The sequence below is a fragment of the Protopterus annectens genome, chromosome 10.part0 (genome assembly GCF_019279795.1).
Source record: "Protopterus annectens isolate FY-2018-M chromosome 10.part0, PAN1.0, whole genome shotgun sequence".
Classification (NCBI taxonomy): domain Eukaryota; kingdom Metazoa; phylum Chordata; order Ceratodontiformes; family Protopteridae; genus Protopterus; species Protopterus annectens.
Genome location: NC_056744.1, coordinates 1,662,712,861 through 1,662,732,750, shown reverse-complemented (window position 1 = coordinate 1,662,732,750; position 19,890 = coordinate 1,662,712,861). Strand labels below are relative to the sequence as shown.

General features: G+C 42.6%; 1 protein-coding gene across 1 annotated transcript in view; it reads right to left on the bottom strand.

Moving 5' to 3' along the window:
• LOC122814398 (zinc finger protein 665-like) overlaps positions 1-19,890 on the bottom strand; it is a 156,969-nt gene that overhangs the window by 87,961 nt on the left and 49,118 nt on the right. The window contains exon 2 of the mRNA XM_044086980.1: positions 8,636-9,688. Coding sequence (XP_043942915.1) covers positions 8,636-9,688 — 1,053 coding nt within the window. The remainder of the gene's footprint in view (positions 1-8,635; positions 9,689-19,890) is intronic.

Sequence of the window (19,890 nt, the reverse complement as noted above, 5' to 3'; positions counted from 1 at the left end):
AAAACAGACAGAGGTCTGCAGATCCTACAGTTGGAAATGTTGGAGTTTCACTGATGGAAACTATGACCTTGATCACCGGACTGGGGTGGAGCTGTGCAGGAAGCAGAAAGATGATTTTTGTCTACTTTTGTTGACCATGTCGATTTTTTTATGTTTCTTAGTCTTTGTGTCATACATTTTTGCACACCATTTTTGGTTAGCAGAGAGATGTTGACAACTGTACGTGAGAAGACCTGGACATCTTCACTAGAGGAATCCAAAGAATCACATAAGAAGGGAGAACACTGCTTCTGAGTAGCTGAACTTAAAAGAACTGCTGGAATTGAATTTCTGTGAAAAATGTCTGCAGTGGCTCCCTGACAAGCTTTTGACTCACTTGTGGTCACCTCATACAACTACGATCACAAAGGAGTGAAAACTGTGAGCAGCATCCAAAACTAAGCAAAAAAAAAAAAATTTTTGCAGGGGTGCAAGCCCCCACCTGCACTCCTTGACGTTAAAGGCTGCATCACCCACAGCTCCACTATATACATATACCAAACCCAAGGTTGTACCACCACGGGGAAAGGAAGAAATGCTCATTAAACAAACAATTACAGTTTGTGAGAGAAAGGTTAAGCAGTTGAATACAGCTAACTACACAAATCTGTACCAATCACTAGAGATTCATGGACAAGCTTAGCTTCCATTTTCACCCCTTACTGTGGGCTCAACACATAACTAGCACACTGTCAAACAATTAGTGTGTACTTTTAGTTCTGGTATTTATTTTTGTTTGGGAAATAAAATGTGGATATTGGTATATTTGAATTTGATAAGATATTGTGTGTGTGTGTGTGTGTGTGTAGGTAGGTACACACACACGCACGTACACACACACGCATGGGGAAACTGGAGAATGTCCACTCATCTACAGGATGCATTTTGAAGGACATTATAGCACACAAAGAAAACCCACAGGACACAAGGAGGAAATATGGTCTCCACACAGAAGGGAACACAGCCAAGAATTATAGGTTCATAGGTTCATAGGTTAGTACTAGGCTATCAGCCCTAGGGCCTATACAAGCCTAGCCATAACAATTCCCTGAATATTTCTTCCCACATTATTTACTTTCCTGGACCCCTGTCTAGCAGGGCGACTGACGTGATCCCTGGGGTGAATTTCCTTTCTCCCATCCAATCGTCAGGGTTCCTCTTGAAGAGGTCCAAAGAGGCACTCTGCTTGACATGTATGGGCAATCTATTCCAGAGTCTGGGGAGTCTCTGGGTCAGGAACCTATCCCTCCAACATGTTTTGTTTATTGTGATGACAAGGTTTAGATCCCTGGAGCGTGTAGCTCTGAGGGATTGGGATTTCTTTAAGTGTAGCATGTCCAACAGCTCTGGGTTTGACATGGCCTTGTATGTTAAGCAGAGATCGCCTCTGAGTAGGCGATATCACGACAGAGTATAGCTGGAGTTTTTTAAGGCGGTCAGCAGAGGGCATCTGCTTTAGGCCTGTGATTCTTTTAGTGAGGTATTTCTGAGGCCTTTCCAGTTGTTGCAGATGTCTTGAGAGGTACATACCAAATGGGGCATTGTATTCTATAATGGGTCTAATGAGGGATGAGTACAGTGGGACAATGACCTCCTTTTTTCTGGATGAAAAGCCCTTCGTGATGAGGTGTGCCACATAGAAGGATTTCCTGACTGTTGTGGCGATGTGGTTATCGAAGGTGAGACCACTGTCCACCTGTGTCCCTAAGTCTCTTATCACACTTTCTGTGTTTAGTGTACTGCCACCTATATGGTAATTCATGGATACATGTTTTTTCCCAAAGGGGATAACAATACATTTCTTGGCATTGAGCTTGAGCCCATGGCTCTGGCACCAAGCATCTGTTTCTGTAAGGCCCTTTTGTAGAGTATCCACATCATTTGGGGATTCAATAATGGCTCCCAGTTTGCAGTCATCTGCAAACTTTGTTAGCCAGAGTCCCTTAGTGTTGACCTGTACTTTAGAGAAGTAGATGCCAAACAAGAGCGGCCCCAGGACTGAACCCTGAGGTACTCCACTTGTCACTTGCTGGAGCTGGATTTGGAGTAGGCTACTTTTACAGTGTGGGTTCTATCAGTAAGCCATTTAGCAACCCATTGGGTGACATAGGGATTAATGCCCAACTTAGTAAGTTTATCTATGATTCCAGAGTGGGGGATGGTGTCAAAGGCCTTGGCAAGGTCTAGATAGGCTGTGTGGACCACCTTACCCTTGTCCATGGCTCTGGAGACTGATTCAAAGAAGTCAATCAGGTTCAGGAGACAAGATCGGCCCTTCACAAACCCAAACTGGGTGGGGTCCAGTGTTTGAAGGTTGCCAATGTCTTTGTTTATAAGTTCCATGATAATACGTTCCATGGCCTTGCAGATAAGGCTTGTCAGACTGATGGGACGGTAGTTTCCGGGATCCAAGGTGGATCCCCCCTTGTGGATTGGGATAACTATAGCTCTGCGCCACTCAGTGGGCACGAAACCTGAGGTGAGGCTATGATTAAACATGACACTTAGGTGAGGTGCCAGTTCATATTGTAGTTCATGTAGTACACAGCCCGGGATGTCATCTGGTCCCATGGATGCTGTATTCTTGGCTTTAGAGTGCGTTTTGTACCTGTGTGGCCGTTATTACTGGAATTTGGCAATCTTCCGGTATTGAGATGGGCCATTTAGGGGGTGAAAGTGGGGTGAAGTTGGCACTGAATCGATCTGCCAGGATATTCGGATCAGTATATTTAATGCCATTCTGTTTTAGCTCAGAGCAGATCTGAGCATTGCCATTTAGATTCTTGACATAATTATAGAATGGTTTGTGGGTGTCTTTGGAATATTTGGCAATTTTATTTTCGTAACTAGCTTTGGAGGATTTTATGAGGCATCTCAGTTTCTTACTGAGGCTAGTAAGGGAGTTTTTTGCATCCTGGGATTTTCCTCTTTTCTGCAAAAGTTTCTTCCTTTTGTTGTAAAGTTTGTTTATGGCAGGGGACCACCAGACTGGCTTCCTTTTTTTGGATGAGAGCATTTTGGTTCTATTTGGGATGGCACGATTCATGCATGAGTGGATGTGCTCGTACAGTGCCGTAGTGTAGGATTCAGCAGTTGAACTTTCAGTTCCGTCTGCATGGGTGTCATGAAGTTTGTCACTTCTGACTTGAGTAGCATGAAGTTGGCTTTAGAAGTTTTTATGGTGGTTTCTTTACTGGGGGTGGGGTAGGAATGTGGATGTTAAGGGTGATTAGCTTATGGTCAGACCTGACTAACGAGGGGTGACCATAGGTATGGAGCATTGATTTCCCATGTTGGTAATGACCAGGTCTAGGATATTGGAGCCCTGGTGGGACTATGGATTAGTTGATCCAGGGCGTTGGAATTTATGAATTCCAAGAACCGTTGCAAAGGTGTTGGGACATGAGTAGTTTTCCCAGTTAATGGCAGGGTAGTTAAAATCACCCAGTATTAGGGTGTTTGGTTCTATCTTAATATTTTCCAGTATGTTTAGAAAGGTGTAGTGAGAATCTTGGGGTATGGTGGGGGATCTGTAGCAAGCTACAATTTGGATTGCAGTCTTACCTAGTGTTAGTTGCACTTGGAGAATTTCAGACACATTGTGTTGGCCAACTAGCCTGGTGGTGTGAATATCCTTGGTGAATATTGACACTCCTCCACCTTTAGTGTTTCGGTCCTGGTTTGGTGGCCGAAAAGTGTGGTAAGAGTTGTAGCCTGGTATTGCAGGGGTGCTCTCTGGAGTCTTGAACCAGGTCTCAGTTACTGCACAGATATCGTGTAATTGTAAACCCTTGCTCTGATGTGGCAACACTAGTCACTTACATTACATCACCCATTATATTAGGGAAAACTGTTATGCTGTTGGAATCATTCTTAGTAGCAACCAAAAGCTATGCTAGTGGTTTACTAGGTACCAGACCTATTAAAGAAGTATATGTTAGAAGACTGCTTCAGAACAATTTGGGACCAAAAGAAAATTAATAAACAGGGAGGGTACTTAGAGAAAGGGGATGAAGGTGGGTTAAAGAGATACAGTGATAGCACAGAAGGGAAAGCTAAAGGTCAAACACTAGTTTAGGTACACAAGTAATAAGGAAGTCGGGGACACATGGAGATAAATGAAACATTGGAAGGGGGAAGCAAGAAACAAAGATACTAAACTGAGTAAATTAATAAAGAACTGGGATATAATATATGAAGAGGAATGGGAAAATTGAAAGTTTAAAAAAAAAATACTAAGAAAGTTAAACAGATGATGTGAGGAACAAGTTAGATGAGAGGAAACAAAAAAGCAATAAAAATCAGAAGCAGAAAATAAGAAAGTGTAAGTAAGGTTCATATGTAGGTACTAGGCTATCGGCCCAAGGGCCTACGTAAGCCTAGCCAGAAAGGTTCCATAGCTTATGCCACCCAAGAAAGTTATTTTCCTGTGCCACTGTCCAGCAGAGACACAGAAGTGATCCCTGGGGTGTATTTCCTATTTCCCATCCATTCATCAAGATATTTCTTGAAGAGTGCTAATGAAGAACATTGCTTGACATAGATGGATAGCCTGTTGCAGAGTATAGGAAGTCTCTGGGACAGGAATCTATCCCTCCAGCATGTCCTGTTTATTGTGGTGACGAGGTTTAGGTCTGTAGAGCATGTAGCTCGGAGGGATTGGGATTTCTTTAGGTGTAGCATGTCCAACAGCTCTGGGTTTGACATAGCTTTATATGTTAGGCAGAGATCACCTCTGAGTAGGTGATATGCTACGGAGTAAAGCTGGAGTTTTTTGAGGCGGTCAGTGTAGGGCATTTGTTTGAGGCCAGTGATCCTCTTTGTGAGGTACTTCTGCGGCCTTTCCAGCTGCTGCAGATGTCTTGTGAGGTACATTCCAAAAGGGGCATTGTACTCTATAATGGGTCTAATGAGTGACAAGTGGAGGGGAACAATTACCTCTTTTTTCCTGGATGAGAACCCTTTTATGATGAGTTGTGCCACATAGGACTTCTTATCGAGGCGATGTGACTATCAAAGGAGAGACTACTGTCCACCTGGGTCCCAAGGTCTCTTATCACGCATTTGGTGTTAAGTAGATTGCTGCCTATGTGGTAGTTCATGGGTACAGAGTTTTTACCAAAGGGGATGACACTGCACTTTTTGGCATTAAGCTTGAGGCCATGGCTCTGACACCAGGCATCTGTCTCAGTGAGGCCCTTCTGTAGGATGTCCACATCATTTGGGGACTTGACTATGGCTCCTAGTTTGCAGTCATCTGCGAACTTCATTAGCCAGAGGCCTTCTGTGTTAGCCTGTACTTCAGAGAAGTAGATACCAAACAGGAGAGGTCCCAGGAAGGAACCCTGTGGTACTCCACTTATCACTGCTTTGATGTCATATTTGGAGTCTGCAACTTTTACAGTGTGGGTTCTGTCAGTGAGCCAGTTGGCAACCCATCTTGTGACGTAGGGATTTATACCTAGTTTAGTGAGTTTAGCTATAATTCCAGAATGGGAGATGGTGTCAAAAGCCTTGGCGAGGTCAAGATAGGCTGTGTGAACCACCGTACCCTCATCCACGGCTTTGGTGACTGCCTCAAAGAAGTCTATCAGGTTCAGGAGGCATGATCTGCCTTTCACAAACCCGAACTGGGTGGGATCCAGTGTTTGGAGGTTACCAATGTCTTTGTTTATGAGTTCCATGATGATACGTTCCATGGTTTTGCAGACCAGGCTCGTCAGGCTAATAGGTTGATAGTTCCTGGGATCAGTGGTGGCTCTCCCTTTGTGGAGTGGGATAATGAGTGACAAGTGGAGGGGAACAATGACCTCTTTTTTCCTGGATGATAACCATTTTATGATGAAGTGTGCCATGTAGAAGGACTTCCTGACTACCGAGGTGAGGCAATGTGACTATCAAAGGAGAGACTAATGTTCAGTGGGCACAAAGCCTGATGTGAGGCTATTATTGAACATGGTGCTTAAGTGGGGAGCCAGTTTGTTCTGAAGTTCATGTAAAATGCAGCCTGGGATGTTGTCCAGTTCCATGGATGCTGTGTTTTTGGCTTTAGAGAGTGCAACTTTTACCTGCGCAGTTGTGATTACAGGGACTCTGCATTCTTCCTGTATAGATATGGGCCCTTTAGGGGGTGAGAGGGGGGTAAAGTTAGCACTGAACCTATCTGCCAGGATGTTGGCATTATTAGTTGGTTCTGTAATTTTCGTGCCTTTGTGCTGTAACTCGGAGCAGATCTGGGTGTTGCCATCTAAATTCTTGACATAGCTATAGAATGCCTTTTGGTTGTCCTTGGATTTAGTGGCGATTTGTTTTTGTAGCTAGCTTTGGAGGATCTTATAAGGGATCTCAGCTTCTTACTGAGGCTGACCAGGGAGCTCCTCCACTTATGGGATTTTACTCTCTTTTGCAACAGTTTCTTCCTTCTGTTATACAGTTTGTTTATGGCAGGGGACCACCAGATTGGCTTCCTTTTTTTGGAGGATAGCACAATCCATGCACTCGTGTAAGTGCTTATAGAGTGCATTTGTGTAGGAGTCAGCAGTTGTAATTGTATTGTCCATCTGCATGGGTGTCATGAAGTTCACCACTTCTGTCTTAAGAAGCATGAAGTTGGCTTCCGAGTAATTTATTACTGTGGTTTCCTTAATGCGGGGTGGGGGAGGGATGTGGATATCAAGGGTGATATGCTTATGGTCAGATCGGACCAACGAGGAGTTGACTTCAGGTGTGGAACACTGGTCACTCATGTTGGTAATGACTAGGTCTAGGATATTGTTGCCTCTGGTGGGGATGTGGATACGTTGATCTAGGGCATTGGAGTTTATGAATTCCAGAAAGCGTTGAGCTAAGGAGTTGGTACACGAGTAGTTTTCCCAGTTAATGGTGGGGTAGTTGAAGTCACCCATTATTAGGGTGTTTGGTTGAACCCTAATATTTTCCAGTACATCAAGAAAAGAGGAGTGGGAATCCTGGCTCATGGTGGGGGATCTGTAGCAAGCTACAATTTGGATTGCAGTTTTGCCCAGAATTACTTGCACTTGGATAACCTCAGATGCATTATGCTGAGCAACTAGCCTGGAGGTGTGGATATCCTTAATGAATATGGACACACCTCCACCTTTGGTGTTTCGGTCCAGGTTACACGGCCAAAAAGTGTGGTATGAGTTATAGACAGGTAGTGCAGGGGTACTCTCTGGAGCCTTGAACCAGGTCTCAGTCACTGCACAGATATCGATGTTCTCCATTTTAAGGAGTGCTTCGAGTGAGTGAATTCTGAGATTTAGACTTCTAGCATTGAGTAGCATTACCCTCAGGTTTTGCTTGCCTGTTCCTGTTACGGTGGTGAATTTGTTATTTGAACCCTGCCTATAAAAGGCACTATAGGGGCAGCAAGAGCCTTAGCCAGTATCCGGAATCCCAGGGGCGACAGGTGCAGGCCATCTGTGGCAAAGCATCGTGGTCTGTCGACCAGGTCATCCCAAGCAGACAGATACTGGATCCCCTTAGAATGACACAAGAAGCTTAGCCAATTGTTGAAGTCAATCATTTTGTCTTTGTACTGAGGTATCATTCTGGGCGATGGCAGAATGCTGCTCAGGACTAGGGTCATACCTGCCTGGGCTACAAGATCGGAGAGCTTTTCCATGTCTCTTTTTATGTAGTCCAGGGAGGTACGTCTCAGGGCATTCACCCCAACATGGACAATGACAGAGTCATATTTGTACTTGTTGTGGAGTGACCTGAGTGCGTGGGTTATGTGGCGGATCCCGGCACCCAACAGGCAGCTGACAGTAACCTTCTCCTTGTTCAGCCTGGTGAGTGGAACATCAGTGTGTCTGACTATAGAGTCACCTATGACTAGTGTGTTGGGTATGTTGTTTTGCCTCATTGGCTGTGGTTGAGTGGCACACTGAGTCTGTGGGCTGTGTGTCATTTGGGTTGTGTTGGGGGATGGAGGTTGCTTCCGTTTCTGCTTTGGAGGTCTCTGTTGCTTAGAAAGATTATTACGGAGAGCCTCCACAAATGTTTTTGTGTTACTATGTGTGGATTTTGGTGTGGAAACTTCTTTGGAAGCTGGCCCCAAAGAAGACTGCAATGAATTGTCAGCTGCTATATGTGATTCAGGAATAAATTGTGTCTTTTGGCTTTTCCCGGTTAGGGGTCGCCACAGCGGAAACTCTGGTCCACTAATGATTGGCAGTAGAGTTTTATGTGCTGGCTTGCCGGGCCTAACGCACAACCTTCAATGAAGGAACGCCCGTTCACGCATGTCGCTACACAGAAGACGCTCTAACTGAAAATCGAACGAGCAACGTCTAACTGTGAGGCGACAATGCTACCGCAGCACCACCACCGCAGTATAAGCAGAATGGAATAAATAATAATGTGAAATGTTTTAAGGATGAAGACATACTGAAACCAGTAATGACATGTACAACTATTTCTCTGTATTACAGAACCTACATTTATTAATTTGTTCTGCTTTTTCTATAGACTATGTGAACCAACATGTACATAGTTTGAGTGTCATGATTCTGTCAAAGATTTATAAGTTGTGGGAAGTACTTAACTGCATTTAGTTGTGCGATACACTTACCAAATTTGGTACATTCATTTCGCTTCAGTTCTGTGTGAATGACATAATGCTGTCGAAGACTGCTGAGTTTGCTGAAACACTTACTGCATTTGGAACATTTATATGGTTTTGCTCCAGTATGAATGTCTTGATGCTTTTTCAGTCCACTGGCCCATGTGAAAGACTTACCACATTCTGTACATTTATGTGGTTTCATGCCTGTGTGAATGGCACGATGCACCTTAAGACTACTTAGCCGTGTGAAACACTTACTGCATTCAGTACATTTATATGGTTTCAATCTTGTGTGAATGACTTGATGCCTTTTCAGGTTACAGGCCCATGTGAAAGACTTACCACATTCAGTACATTTATGTGGTTTCATGCCTGTGTGAATGGCATGATGGGCCTGAAGATGGCTTCGCTGTGTAAAACACTTACTGCATTCAGAACATTTATATGGATTCAGTCCTGGGTGAATAACTTGATGCCTTTTCAGGCTATAGGCCCATGTGAAAGACATACCACATTCGGTACATTTATGTGGTTTCATGCCTGTGTGAATGGAACAGTGTGCCTGAAGATTGCTGAGCTGTGTGAAACATTTACTGCATTCAGTACATTTATATGGTTTCAGTCCTGTGTGAATGACTTGATGCCTTTTCAGGCTGCTGGCACATGTGAAAGACTTATTGCATTCAGCACATTTGTGCATTTCTTTCTGTGTGTGAAATCTCTTAGTTGTGTCATGTTCAGAGCTCCTGCTGCAACCATGTCCTGAGTGTCGTCTTGGATTAGGAGTAAGAGAAAGCCCATCATACACCTTCACTGGCAGAGTACGTGGCGGTAGATGCTCTGTCAGCTGATGTGCCGTAGGTATTCCTTTGTCACATTCAGGGGTTTGACGGTAGTGATGTTCTGATGGAAGTTGTAGTACATGAGTGAGACAAACGTCATCAATGTCCTTTCCAGGCTGGGACCTCTGCTTAAGGTTCCTTCTAGGGTGATGTAACTGTGTTTTCACAAGAGCTGGCTGTTGACTGTAATTCACATTGCAGTCTGTACTCTTTATACCTAAAGCAGATTATATGAAAATATGCTATTACAAGAACAAAAGAAATATGCAATGTTTTTCATCAGAATAATGTGTGCACAGTTTAACAATTTAAAAATGTTTGGATTTGTTTTCATTTATTAAGTACTTTATTCTGTTATTAGCACCACTAATAAAATAAGGTTAGGTAGTTCAGTTTCACTTTTTATCAGAATTTGGTCAATGCAAGTAGGTGTTTAGTTTATTTCAAGTAGCCTAAATCACAAACTTAAGTGCTGCTTTACAATTCTGTAAAACTGACATATGGCCCCCTTCTCACCTTCCTTCTCTCCGTTTATTCTTCCCTCCCCAATAACCATCTTCCTCACATCAAACTTCTGGCATTCATAGTTTTAGGTAATCTCAGATACATGTTTCACAGTTTCATCTCTGTTGTTTCCCTGTTCACCTTCCTTTTGTTAATGTACTGTCTACTACAGTACTGTTCCTCCCCGTCAAGTAGCTATATATGTAACCACAACTTTATAACAAATCCTATTTCCACCCACTTTTGCTTAAAACTCAAAAGGATGAAATACTGCTTTTTCCTCCTCTCTTTCCTGATATAACTTTGGCAGTCTAACATGTGTCAAGAATTTTACCTCAGGAGTGATCAGTATCATATGATATAGATATTACAGAAATGTGAGCAATTCATTATAACTGTAGCTGTTTGAGTAGGATCACTTTTGTAGTTTGAGCTTCCACATCTTTAGTAGTTTTAGTCCTGTGGAATTTTAGGAGGGAGGAGGAGCCTGCCTGAATCCACAGCTTCTAAGGCAGAGCACCACAGTTTGAATGCTTTAAATAATGTCTAATTATGACGTACGGTCTCCATCCACAGAACACATCTTTCAACTTCACTGGTAAAAAAGAATAAAAGATGATGAGGGCTGACTGCCTTCTTATCAAGGATTTAGGTATGCATCTTCACATGAAGAGGAATCTGCTGTGTTTATATGTCTACAGAGCTTTGGGATGTGGGCTGGCTGGGCACATATCTTCCTGCAGGTAATTTCAATATGTTAAGAACTGTGCCACAGTAGTGACCTTACTCACAAATATTAACAATAATGATTGACAGGATTATGGGGACATATCAGACTGTACAAGGATGTTGTCAGGTTCCTCACAGAAGATAAAGGGAGTTCCCCACTCCAAGAAGATACATTATTTCCTTATAATATGCACCTTGGACAGCATTACTGTGCTTAGCCAACAATCTCTGAAAGTCTCAGAAGTTTTTTTTATTGTACAGTCCTGTCAATTTGAAAGATGTTAGCCTCTTTCTTTAAGAAAGAGTAGTCTAATCCTCCTTTATTTCTAATGAAAAATGTCACATATTGTAGTGTTAGAAATAGCTAGATAACACTCTGAGGATGCATATTTGAGAACTTATCTACAAGATAGCAACTGTTACTGTGTGAGTGTTTATCTGCTTGTGTTTGAATGTGAAACAATTCCAATAAACAATATTAAACTGCTGTGCTTATCAAATTGGAGATGTAACACAATGTGTTGAGCAACATTTTAAAACCCAGCACAATTCAGTGGTAATAAACACTACTCTGAAACACCCAGTCATTCTTCTCTAAGGGGAGCTGTGATGTGTTCACTTTTCCATAATCAAATTCATAACCCTTTACTAGGGTTTTCAAGAAGCTTGTCATCAATTAAGCCAAGAACATCAAGAAAAACATATTTATATAATATGTGGGTTAGTCTGCAAGAATTGTTAAAAAAGTAATGTATTACAACATGAAACCTTGATTTTAACATGTTTTTGAAATGTATATAAGTGGATGTCTTTGTAAATACTTTAGTAATGTTGTGTTTTCTATAAATCTTGTACTAGATCAAAAGATAACCCATGTAAAAATGTGTTTATTTTGTTTATTTGTAAAAATCAATAAAATTGTTTAAAAAAAAGAAGCTTGTCATCAGTGTAATAAGGTTTATATCTATTTTGTCCATATAGTTAACTAACTTCAGTGTACATGTTTGGGGGGTATAATCATTTAACATTGTTCTCAGAGTAGCTAAACAATAGATTTTATGCAGATCTGTGCAGTATAAATGTATGTTTTTGCATTCTTGTGATATTTACATGTAACACAGCTTTTTTAATAACAAACATTTTGGATTTTATTGTTACATTTTTGTACTGCAACTATTTAGGTCTAAATGCCTTGAAGTGGTTGCTTTGGATCATGTGATTCCATGGTGTTTTAAATGCAGTGTCTGCATTAAAGAAGCCCATTTAGCGTGAAGAAGAAAGTTCTACACTACTGTATTAAACCTTAGAAGATGAATCAGCAGTGTGCTTTGTTGTTACATTTTGTTCTTTGTATCACAGTTTGCCTTTTTGAATTCCGCATTTTTGAATTACTTCTGAATGAGATACCCTAAATTGACACTTATCCAATACCTAGACTGGATCAACACATACAGGGGCTAAGCAAAGCAAGGTTTTTAACCACCACAGACTACACAAAAGGGTACTGGCATATTCCTCTTACCCATGAAGCCAGAAAGAGAAGACAGCATTTTCCACCCACAAGGCCTTTTACATTAAGCTGCCTTACCGTTTGTACTTCACACAGTGTTTATCATCCTTCAAGCGCTCACGATAAGTCTCTGAAACCTCATGCTACATATTTATCTGTACCATAATGACACAGTCATTTACTCAGAACACTGACATCACATTCAGTCTGTGTACCGTAATGACACAGTCATTTACTGAGAACACTGACATCACATTCAGTCTGTGTACCGTAATGACACAGTCATTTACTGAGAACACTGACATCACATTCAGTCTGTGTACCGTAATGACACAGTCATTTACTCAGAACATTGACATCACATTCAGTCTGTGTGCCGTAATGACACAGTCATTTACTCAGAACACTGAGATCACATTCAGTGTATGTACAACCTGGGCTGGACTCTTTAAAATAGGGAGACTTGACAGTAATGCTGCGAAAAATAAGCCAAATATGTATAAAGACATCAACCTAGGGTATGGGATTATCACCCTTCAAAGGCTCACGATAAGGCTCTGATACCTCATGCTACAGATTTATCTGTACCATAATGACGCAGTCATTTACTCAGAACACTGACATCACATTCAGTCTGTGTACCGTAATGACACAGTCATTTACTCAGAACACTGACATCACATTCAGTCTGTGTACCGTAATGACACAGTCATTTACTCAGAACACTGACATCACATTCAGTCTGTGTACCATAATGACATAGTCATTTACTCAGAACACTGACATCACATTCAGTCTGTGTACCTTAATGACACAGTCATTTACTCAGAACACTGACATCACATTCAGTCTGTGTACCATAATGACACAGTCATTTACTTAGAACACTGAGATCACATTCAGTCTGTGTACCATAATGACACAGTCATTTACTCAGAACACTGATATCACATTCAGTCTGTGTACCGTAATGACACAGTCATTTACTCAGAACACTGAGATCACATTCAGTCTATGTACAACCTGGACTGGACTCTTTAAAATAAGGAGGACTTGACAGTAATGCTGCGAAAAGTAAGCCAAATATGTATAAAGACATCAACCTAGGGTATGGGATTGAGAGAGAGGTAATTAGGCCTCAAATGGATACAACAGAAGCCATCAAAAGCTCAGTGACACCAAGTACCAAATGAAAATGAAACAAATTTTTCAGACTAGCATGCTGCTAACAAATAGGTTATACCCAGCATTGTAAGTTGTTTTTGACAACTTAAAAACTATGCTGTGTTCAGAACCAGTCCTGACACCCCCAGTCTTCAGTAAATTTTTTGTTGTATACACTGATGCATCTTGCGTTGAATTAGAAGCTGTGTTACTTCTGAAAACAGTTGGTGAGAAACACCTAGTGCACTACCTGCAACACAGTAGGAATGTCTCAGTATTAAGTTGGCACTTACGTCCCTACAGCCTTACTTATTAGAATTCAGCATGACTCTGGTATCTGACCATGCACTCCTACAGTGGTTGTACAAACAACAGGATGTCAACATAAAGTTGAATAGAAACAATGTATCATTACAGCCATTACATTACACTGACACAGGTCTGGTAGTAGCCACTCGAATGCAGACAGGCTAACCTGGTTTCACACCCAATTTCATTCCCTATATAATCATGGATTCTATGCTGGGAAGGGTTTTTTATGAGACAGTAGTTAATCAAAAAGGATAAAAATGCTGTTTTATGGTGATGTGTATACACCACATACTGTATACATGCAGAGATGATGCATATATACCAGCACTGTATAAATTAGGACAGCAGAGGTTAATTTTGAAACACTTGCTGAAAAAGGTGTGAGCTTATTTGTGGAACAGAAGAATTCCTGCACATTTACTTGTGGAATACTAGAAACTTTCCTGGAATTTACCTGTGAAATACCAGAAACTTTCCTGGAATTTACCTGTGGAGTACCAGGAGGTTACTTATGGACTTACTATGAAGTAACAGATGTGGGTCAACTTGACCAAACTGCCATAATCAAGAACTAAAAGAAAACCCTAAATTTGTTTTATGCAGAAAATATGTTTGTTTTTGTTCACTTATTTTCATTTTTCTTTGTAAGAAGGAAAGTACAGTTTTGTACCTACCATAAATGTAGATGTTCGAGTGTAAACACTGCTGCAGTCATTACACTTGGGTTATCCTGCCGTCAGGTGATTCCCCAGTCGGCCCGAGTTCCAAAGCCTTGGTCCTGCGTCAGTTGCTGTCGCCTCCTCCCTGACGTCAGTGCAACAGGGGTATATAAGATGCAGGTGACGCCATATTTTTCAGTTTTTCTTGCCCCAGATGTCAAGTGCCCCCAAATAGGTAGGCAATTCAAATTGCTAGTAAAGTATACATAAGAAAAGCAAACAACAATTTTCAGTTACCAGCAAATACTCCCCATAGATAGTAAAGGGCAGAAGACATAGGTACGCACCTGCAAGTAAGAGGGGAAGGAGGGAGGGTAACCTGGACTGCAGCAGTGTTTACACTCGAACATCTACATTTATGGTAGGTACAAAACTGTACTATGTTCATCGTGTTACACTGCTGCAGTCATTACACTTGGGTGGAATCCCAAAGCTGAGGTAGGGTGGCTGGTTCTATAAGGCATTAGGGGTGGCTATAAGGCTCTGCAGCACAGCAGTGGCGAAGCCAGCTCTGGATTTGGAGTATAAAGGCAAGTGGTAATGTTTGGTGAAGGTATGCACAGAACTCCATGTTGCTGCTTCCAAAATATCCTTGGTAGGTACTCCTCTAAGGTAGGCAGCTGAAGTGGCTGTTGCCCTGGTGGAGTGAGATCTAATGCTGCTAGGTACAGGTTTCCCATGGTGTGTATAGCAGAAATGTATGCAATGTCCTATCCATTAGAAATAGTCTGTTTTGAAATGGCTTTTCCCTGTGCTCCTGCAGCATATGCTACCAATAATTGCTCAGATTTTCTGAAAGCTTTGGTTTTGTCCAAGTAGAAGCGTAACTGCCTGTGAATGTCCAAAGAATGCAGTAGTCTCTCCCCTTTATTCTGTGGTTTTGGATAAAAAGTTGGCAAGTGAATTGTTTGGTTTAAAGCCACATTTGATACCACCTTTGGCATAAACGTAGGGTTAGTTCTTAAAGACACCCTGTCCTGGTGGAAAATGAGGAAAGGTTCCACTGCCATTAGTGCCTGTAATTCTGAAACTCTTTGCGCTGATGTTATTGCCAGTAGCAGAGCAGTTTTCCAAGAGATATATTTTAATTCTGCTGTGTTAGCTGGCTCAAAAGGAGGTAAAGTTAATTTTTTCAAAACAAAGTTGATGTCCCAAGTTGGAGTAGGTGCTCTATGGGGCAGTCTTATGTTTTAAGCCACTCGGAGGTACTGTTTGAGCAAAGAATTAGAGAAAAATCGGTGGATCCGTGTTGTAATGAGCAGAAATGGCAGAGGCGTGGATCTTGATGGATAAATAGGAGAGGCCCTTGTCCAGCATCTCAGTTAAATATTGTAGAATCTGAGGAATGTTTGGGACAAGACGGTCAAGGTTGTGAGCCTAATTCCGGGCACAGAATCTCTTCCATTTATCAGAATAGGCTTTCCTGGTACTAGGCCTTCTGGAGTCCAGAATGACATCCATAACAGCTTTGGAGAGAGGCACTGCTTGCTTGACTAAGGAATTTTCCATGCAACTAGGTTTAAGGTCTTTAGCTGGCTGTGAAATATCTGACTGTTGTGCTGAGCCAGCAAATGAGGGATTTGAGGCAAAATCCAGGGTGGTTCTTGTGCTAAGTTCTTTAAGATTGGGTACCAGTGCTGGCGTGGCCAGTCTGGTGCAATCAGGATCATCTTTTGCTCTTCTTGCCTGGCTTTTATGAGTACCTTTGGAAGGAGAGGTAGAGGTGGGAAAGCGTATACTTGCAGGTTTTTCCAGCTGAATGAGAGGGCTTCCACTTTCCATGCTTGTGGATGGTTAACTCCTTGTGCAGAATTTCTGTAACTGACAGTTCATTGAGGATGCAAACAGATCTATGTCTGGGCTCCACCATTTTTGTGTTATCATTCTGAATATTTGTGGATTCAATTCTCATTCGTGGGGATCCATGATGTTTCTGCGTTAAGTCGTCTGCCAGTGTGTTTTTCTCTCCTGGCAAGAATTGTGCTTGCAGATGAACTTGGTAGTCTAGAGCTGTGTTCCACAAGGTCATGGATTGTCTGCAGAGGTTGTAGGAGTGTGTGCCCCCTTGCTTGTTTATGTTCCACGTAACTGTGGTGTTGTCGATCTTTAGTAATAGTTGTCCTGGATGCAGCAGGTCCTTGAAAGCTATAAGGGCATTTTGTACAGCTAGCATCTCTTTTTGATTGATGTGAAGATGCCTTTGTTCTGCGGGCCGCTCGCCCTGAATACATTTTCCTGCCATGTGTGCTCCCCAGGCGTAATCCGATGCATCTGTTGTCAGTGTTTGCCTGGCTGTGGGTTGAGTAAAAGGCTGTCCCTTGTTGAGGTGACAAGCTTGAGCCCACTATCGAAACTCCTGTTGAAGGCAAGGAATTAGTGGTATAACGGTTTCCAAACTTTGACAGTGTTGAGACCATACACTCTTTAGGTACCATTGTAGTTTCCTCATATGCAGTCTGCCATATGGAATTAGTAGTATGCAGGATGCCATGTAACCCAAGGCCTGCAGAATTTTTCTTGCAGGGAGTTGAGTCTTTGTTGCCATCAGCTGAAAGTATTGAGTCAGTTGTCCTTGCTTGTATGGCGTGAGATAAGCCATCTGGGCCGTTGTGTTCAAGCTGGCACCCAGGAATATTATCTCTTGTGAGGGCACTAGTTTTGATTTCTTTTCATTTACTGTGTACCCCAGGCAACTTAATAACTTTTTTTATGAATGCCAGATGCTTTAGAAGAATGTCCTTGCTCTCTGCTTGAATCAGGCAGTCATCCAGGTACAGATAAATTTGAATTCCTTTCTGTCTGCAAAATGCAGTTACTGGTGCCAGGCACTTTGTGAAGACCCTGGGCGCAGTAGATAAGCCAAAGGCAGTGCAGAGAATTGATAGTGCATTGAACCAGCTATGAATCTGAGGCATCTTCTGCAGTTTTGTCTGATAGGGACATGCAGGTATGCCTCCTTGAGGTCCAAAGTCACAAGCCAAGCTTTCTTGCCCAGCATGGGAAGAAGCTGCTGTAGTCTCAACATTTTGAATTTCGGAACATCCAGGTAAGTGTTTAGAGAAGAAAGATCCAGAATGGGCCTCCAGGCTTTGTCCTTTCTGGGAACCAGAAAGAGTCTTGAGTAAAATCCTTGTCCTCGCTCCTGTGGTGGTACCTTTTGAATAACTCTCATGTCCATGAGTGCTATTTGTTTTTGAGCCTCTGCCCATTGATTTGATGGCAGATTTGGCATTCCTTTTAACCTTGGCAGAGTGTGAAAGTGGAACCTGTAACCTTGAGATACAATGTTGAGAACCCATTTGTCTTTGGTGATCCAATGCCAATTGTGATAGAAAAGTGCCAGTTTTCCTCCTAAGGGGGCTGCCAAGAGAGAGCTGTTTGGCAGCTGTAGTGGGAAGTCATTGAGACTGCTTTTCGTATGGTTGGGGCCTGTCTTCCCCTTCTTTCTGGCCTGGTGCACCCCAAGGACCTTGTGATTGACCTCTACCACTTGGACGTCTGTATCTGCCCCTTTGAGGTCTGTCTGTAACTGGAAAGGACCAGTTCTTTGTTGGCCAATTTCTGCTAAATCGAGGAGGCTGAACCTGTAAGAAATCCTTCACCATTTGCATAGATTTTGCCTTATCCTCCATCTTCTTTAATACCTCTTCTGCCTTAACTCCAAATAACACATCCTGCTGCAAAGGTGCATCTAATAATTTTGCTTTAACATGATCTGGTAAGGTATGTTCTTTTAACCAAGCATGTCTTCTAATGACGGAGCCTGTAACTGCTGCTCTACAGGAGGCCTCTGAAGAATCAAATCTACATTGCAAAGTACATTTTCCCACTTGTTCAGCTGCATGCAATAAATCCTGCATTTTTTTTAAATTAGGAGGATCTGAATCTGGAAGCATTTTTTGTTTCAACTTGAGTCATCAAAAATTGCTGATATTTTAACATGTGAAACTGGCAATTTAAGGCACTCATTGCTAAAGTTGCAGACGTGTATACTTTCTTTCCCCATCTGTCTAATGCTCTGGAATCTCTGTCAGAGGGAACTGGGTTTTTTGCTGATGAGGCCTTAATCCCTTTGGATCCCTGAGAAATAGTTTCAGGGTCAGCAACAGGACTTTTATACAGAAATTTGTTTGAGTCAGGGACTCTGTAATAACTATCAGGTTTAACTGGGGCTGGAGGTAAGGAGTCAGGATTTAAGTTGGATTCAGTATACACATCATCCACAATATCTAACACTGGAGGAATAGCAAGGGGTCTGTGTTGAGGTAATGAAAGGAAGTCTCTGAGCCTTTTCTTGGATTCTGAGTAATCCTGGCCTTCCCAATGGAAATGCTCCCTCATGGTATGTAAGGTTTCCCCAAAGGAGTAGTCCTCAGGCGGAGAGGCTGATGGAATTGATTCCTCAGCAACAGAATCCTCATAAGGGGGTAAAGAATATCCTAGGTCTGAGGATGAATCTGAGGAAATGGACACCTGGTCGGAAGAATTCATAGTCTGCATCCTGTCTGGGCCTTTTATCCGGTGGGGGGTGGGACCCCCTGATCAGGGTGATAAGGTCTTCGGCCAGTTTGAGCATTTGTTTCTTAGGCATGGAGGCCTGTCCTGGAGAATGCTGAGTTTGTTTCTTTGTTTTTAAGGAAGGCTTAGACTTAGCAGAGGGTTTAATGCTTAACTGAGTAGGTCTGAAAACACCCTCTGAAGCTGTGGATTGCTCATCTACTTCAGTTCCCTCTGAAGGGTTAGTTTCGGTAGGCTGAAAAACTTGTGCGTCCAAAGGCCCAGCCAGCTCCACGTGGGAGTCGGAGGCGGCCTGTGGTTCTGCAGAAGCGGTCGTCAGGGGCTGCGAAGGCGCCTCACTGAAAACCGGAGAATCGGCGACCGGCCTGGAAGAGGCCTCGTCGTCAGTTTTTTGCCTCGGATGCTTGTCCTCGTCTTTGCACTTTTTATGTATTCCTGTCATCGGAAGTTCCGACGGCATGGTGTAATTAAATTTTCTTCCAAAATAATGTCGGGCAAAATCAAACCGATGTTTAATAGTGCGCTTGTTAAACCTAGCACAAAACCGACAACCAGTGACGTCGTGGTCTGGGCCTAGGCAATGGGATACAATAGGAATGGAAATCCTTATGAGGTATTTGCTTCCCACAAGAAATACAGTTATTAACTTTTACTGACATCGGTCTGAGGCAAGAAAAAGCTTCCCCAACGGGGTACTTAGCTTTGTAGAAGACTTCGGTTCTGGATTCGGAATGAAAATCTCAGGAGTAGGCCGACTGGCACTTGCGAACTGCTTTTGCTTCGGGCACCGCGCAGCAAGAAAGACTGAAGAAAATGGCATCGCCTGCATCTAATATACCCCTGTCGCACTGACGTCAGGGAGGAGGCGACAGCAACCGACGCCGGACCAAAACTTTGGAACTTAAGCTGACTGGGGAACCTCGGAACCAAAAGGCACTTACGTAACCTGAAAAATGACTTTTG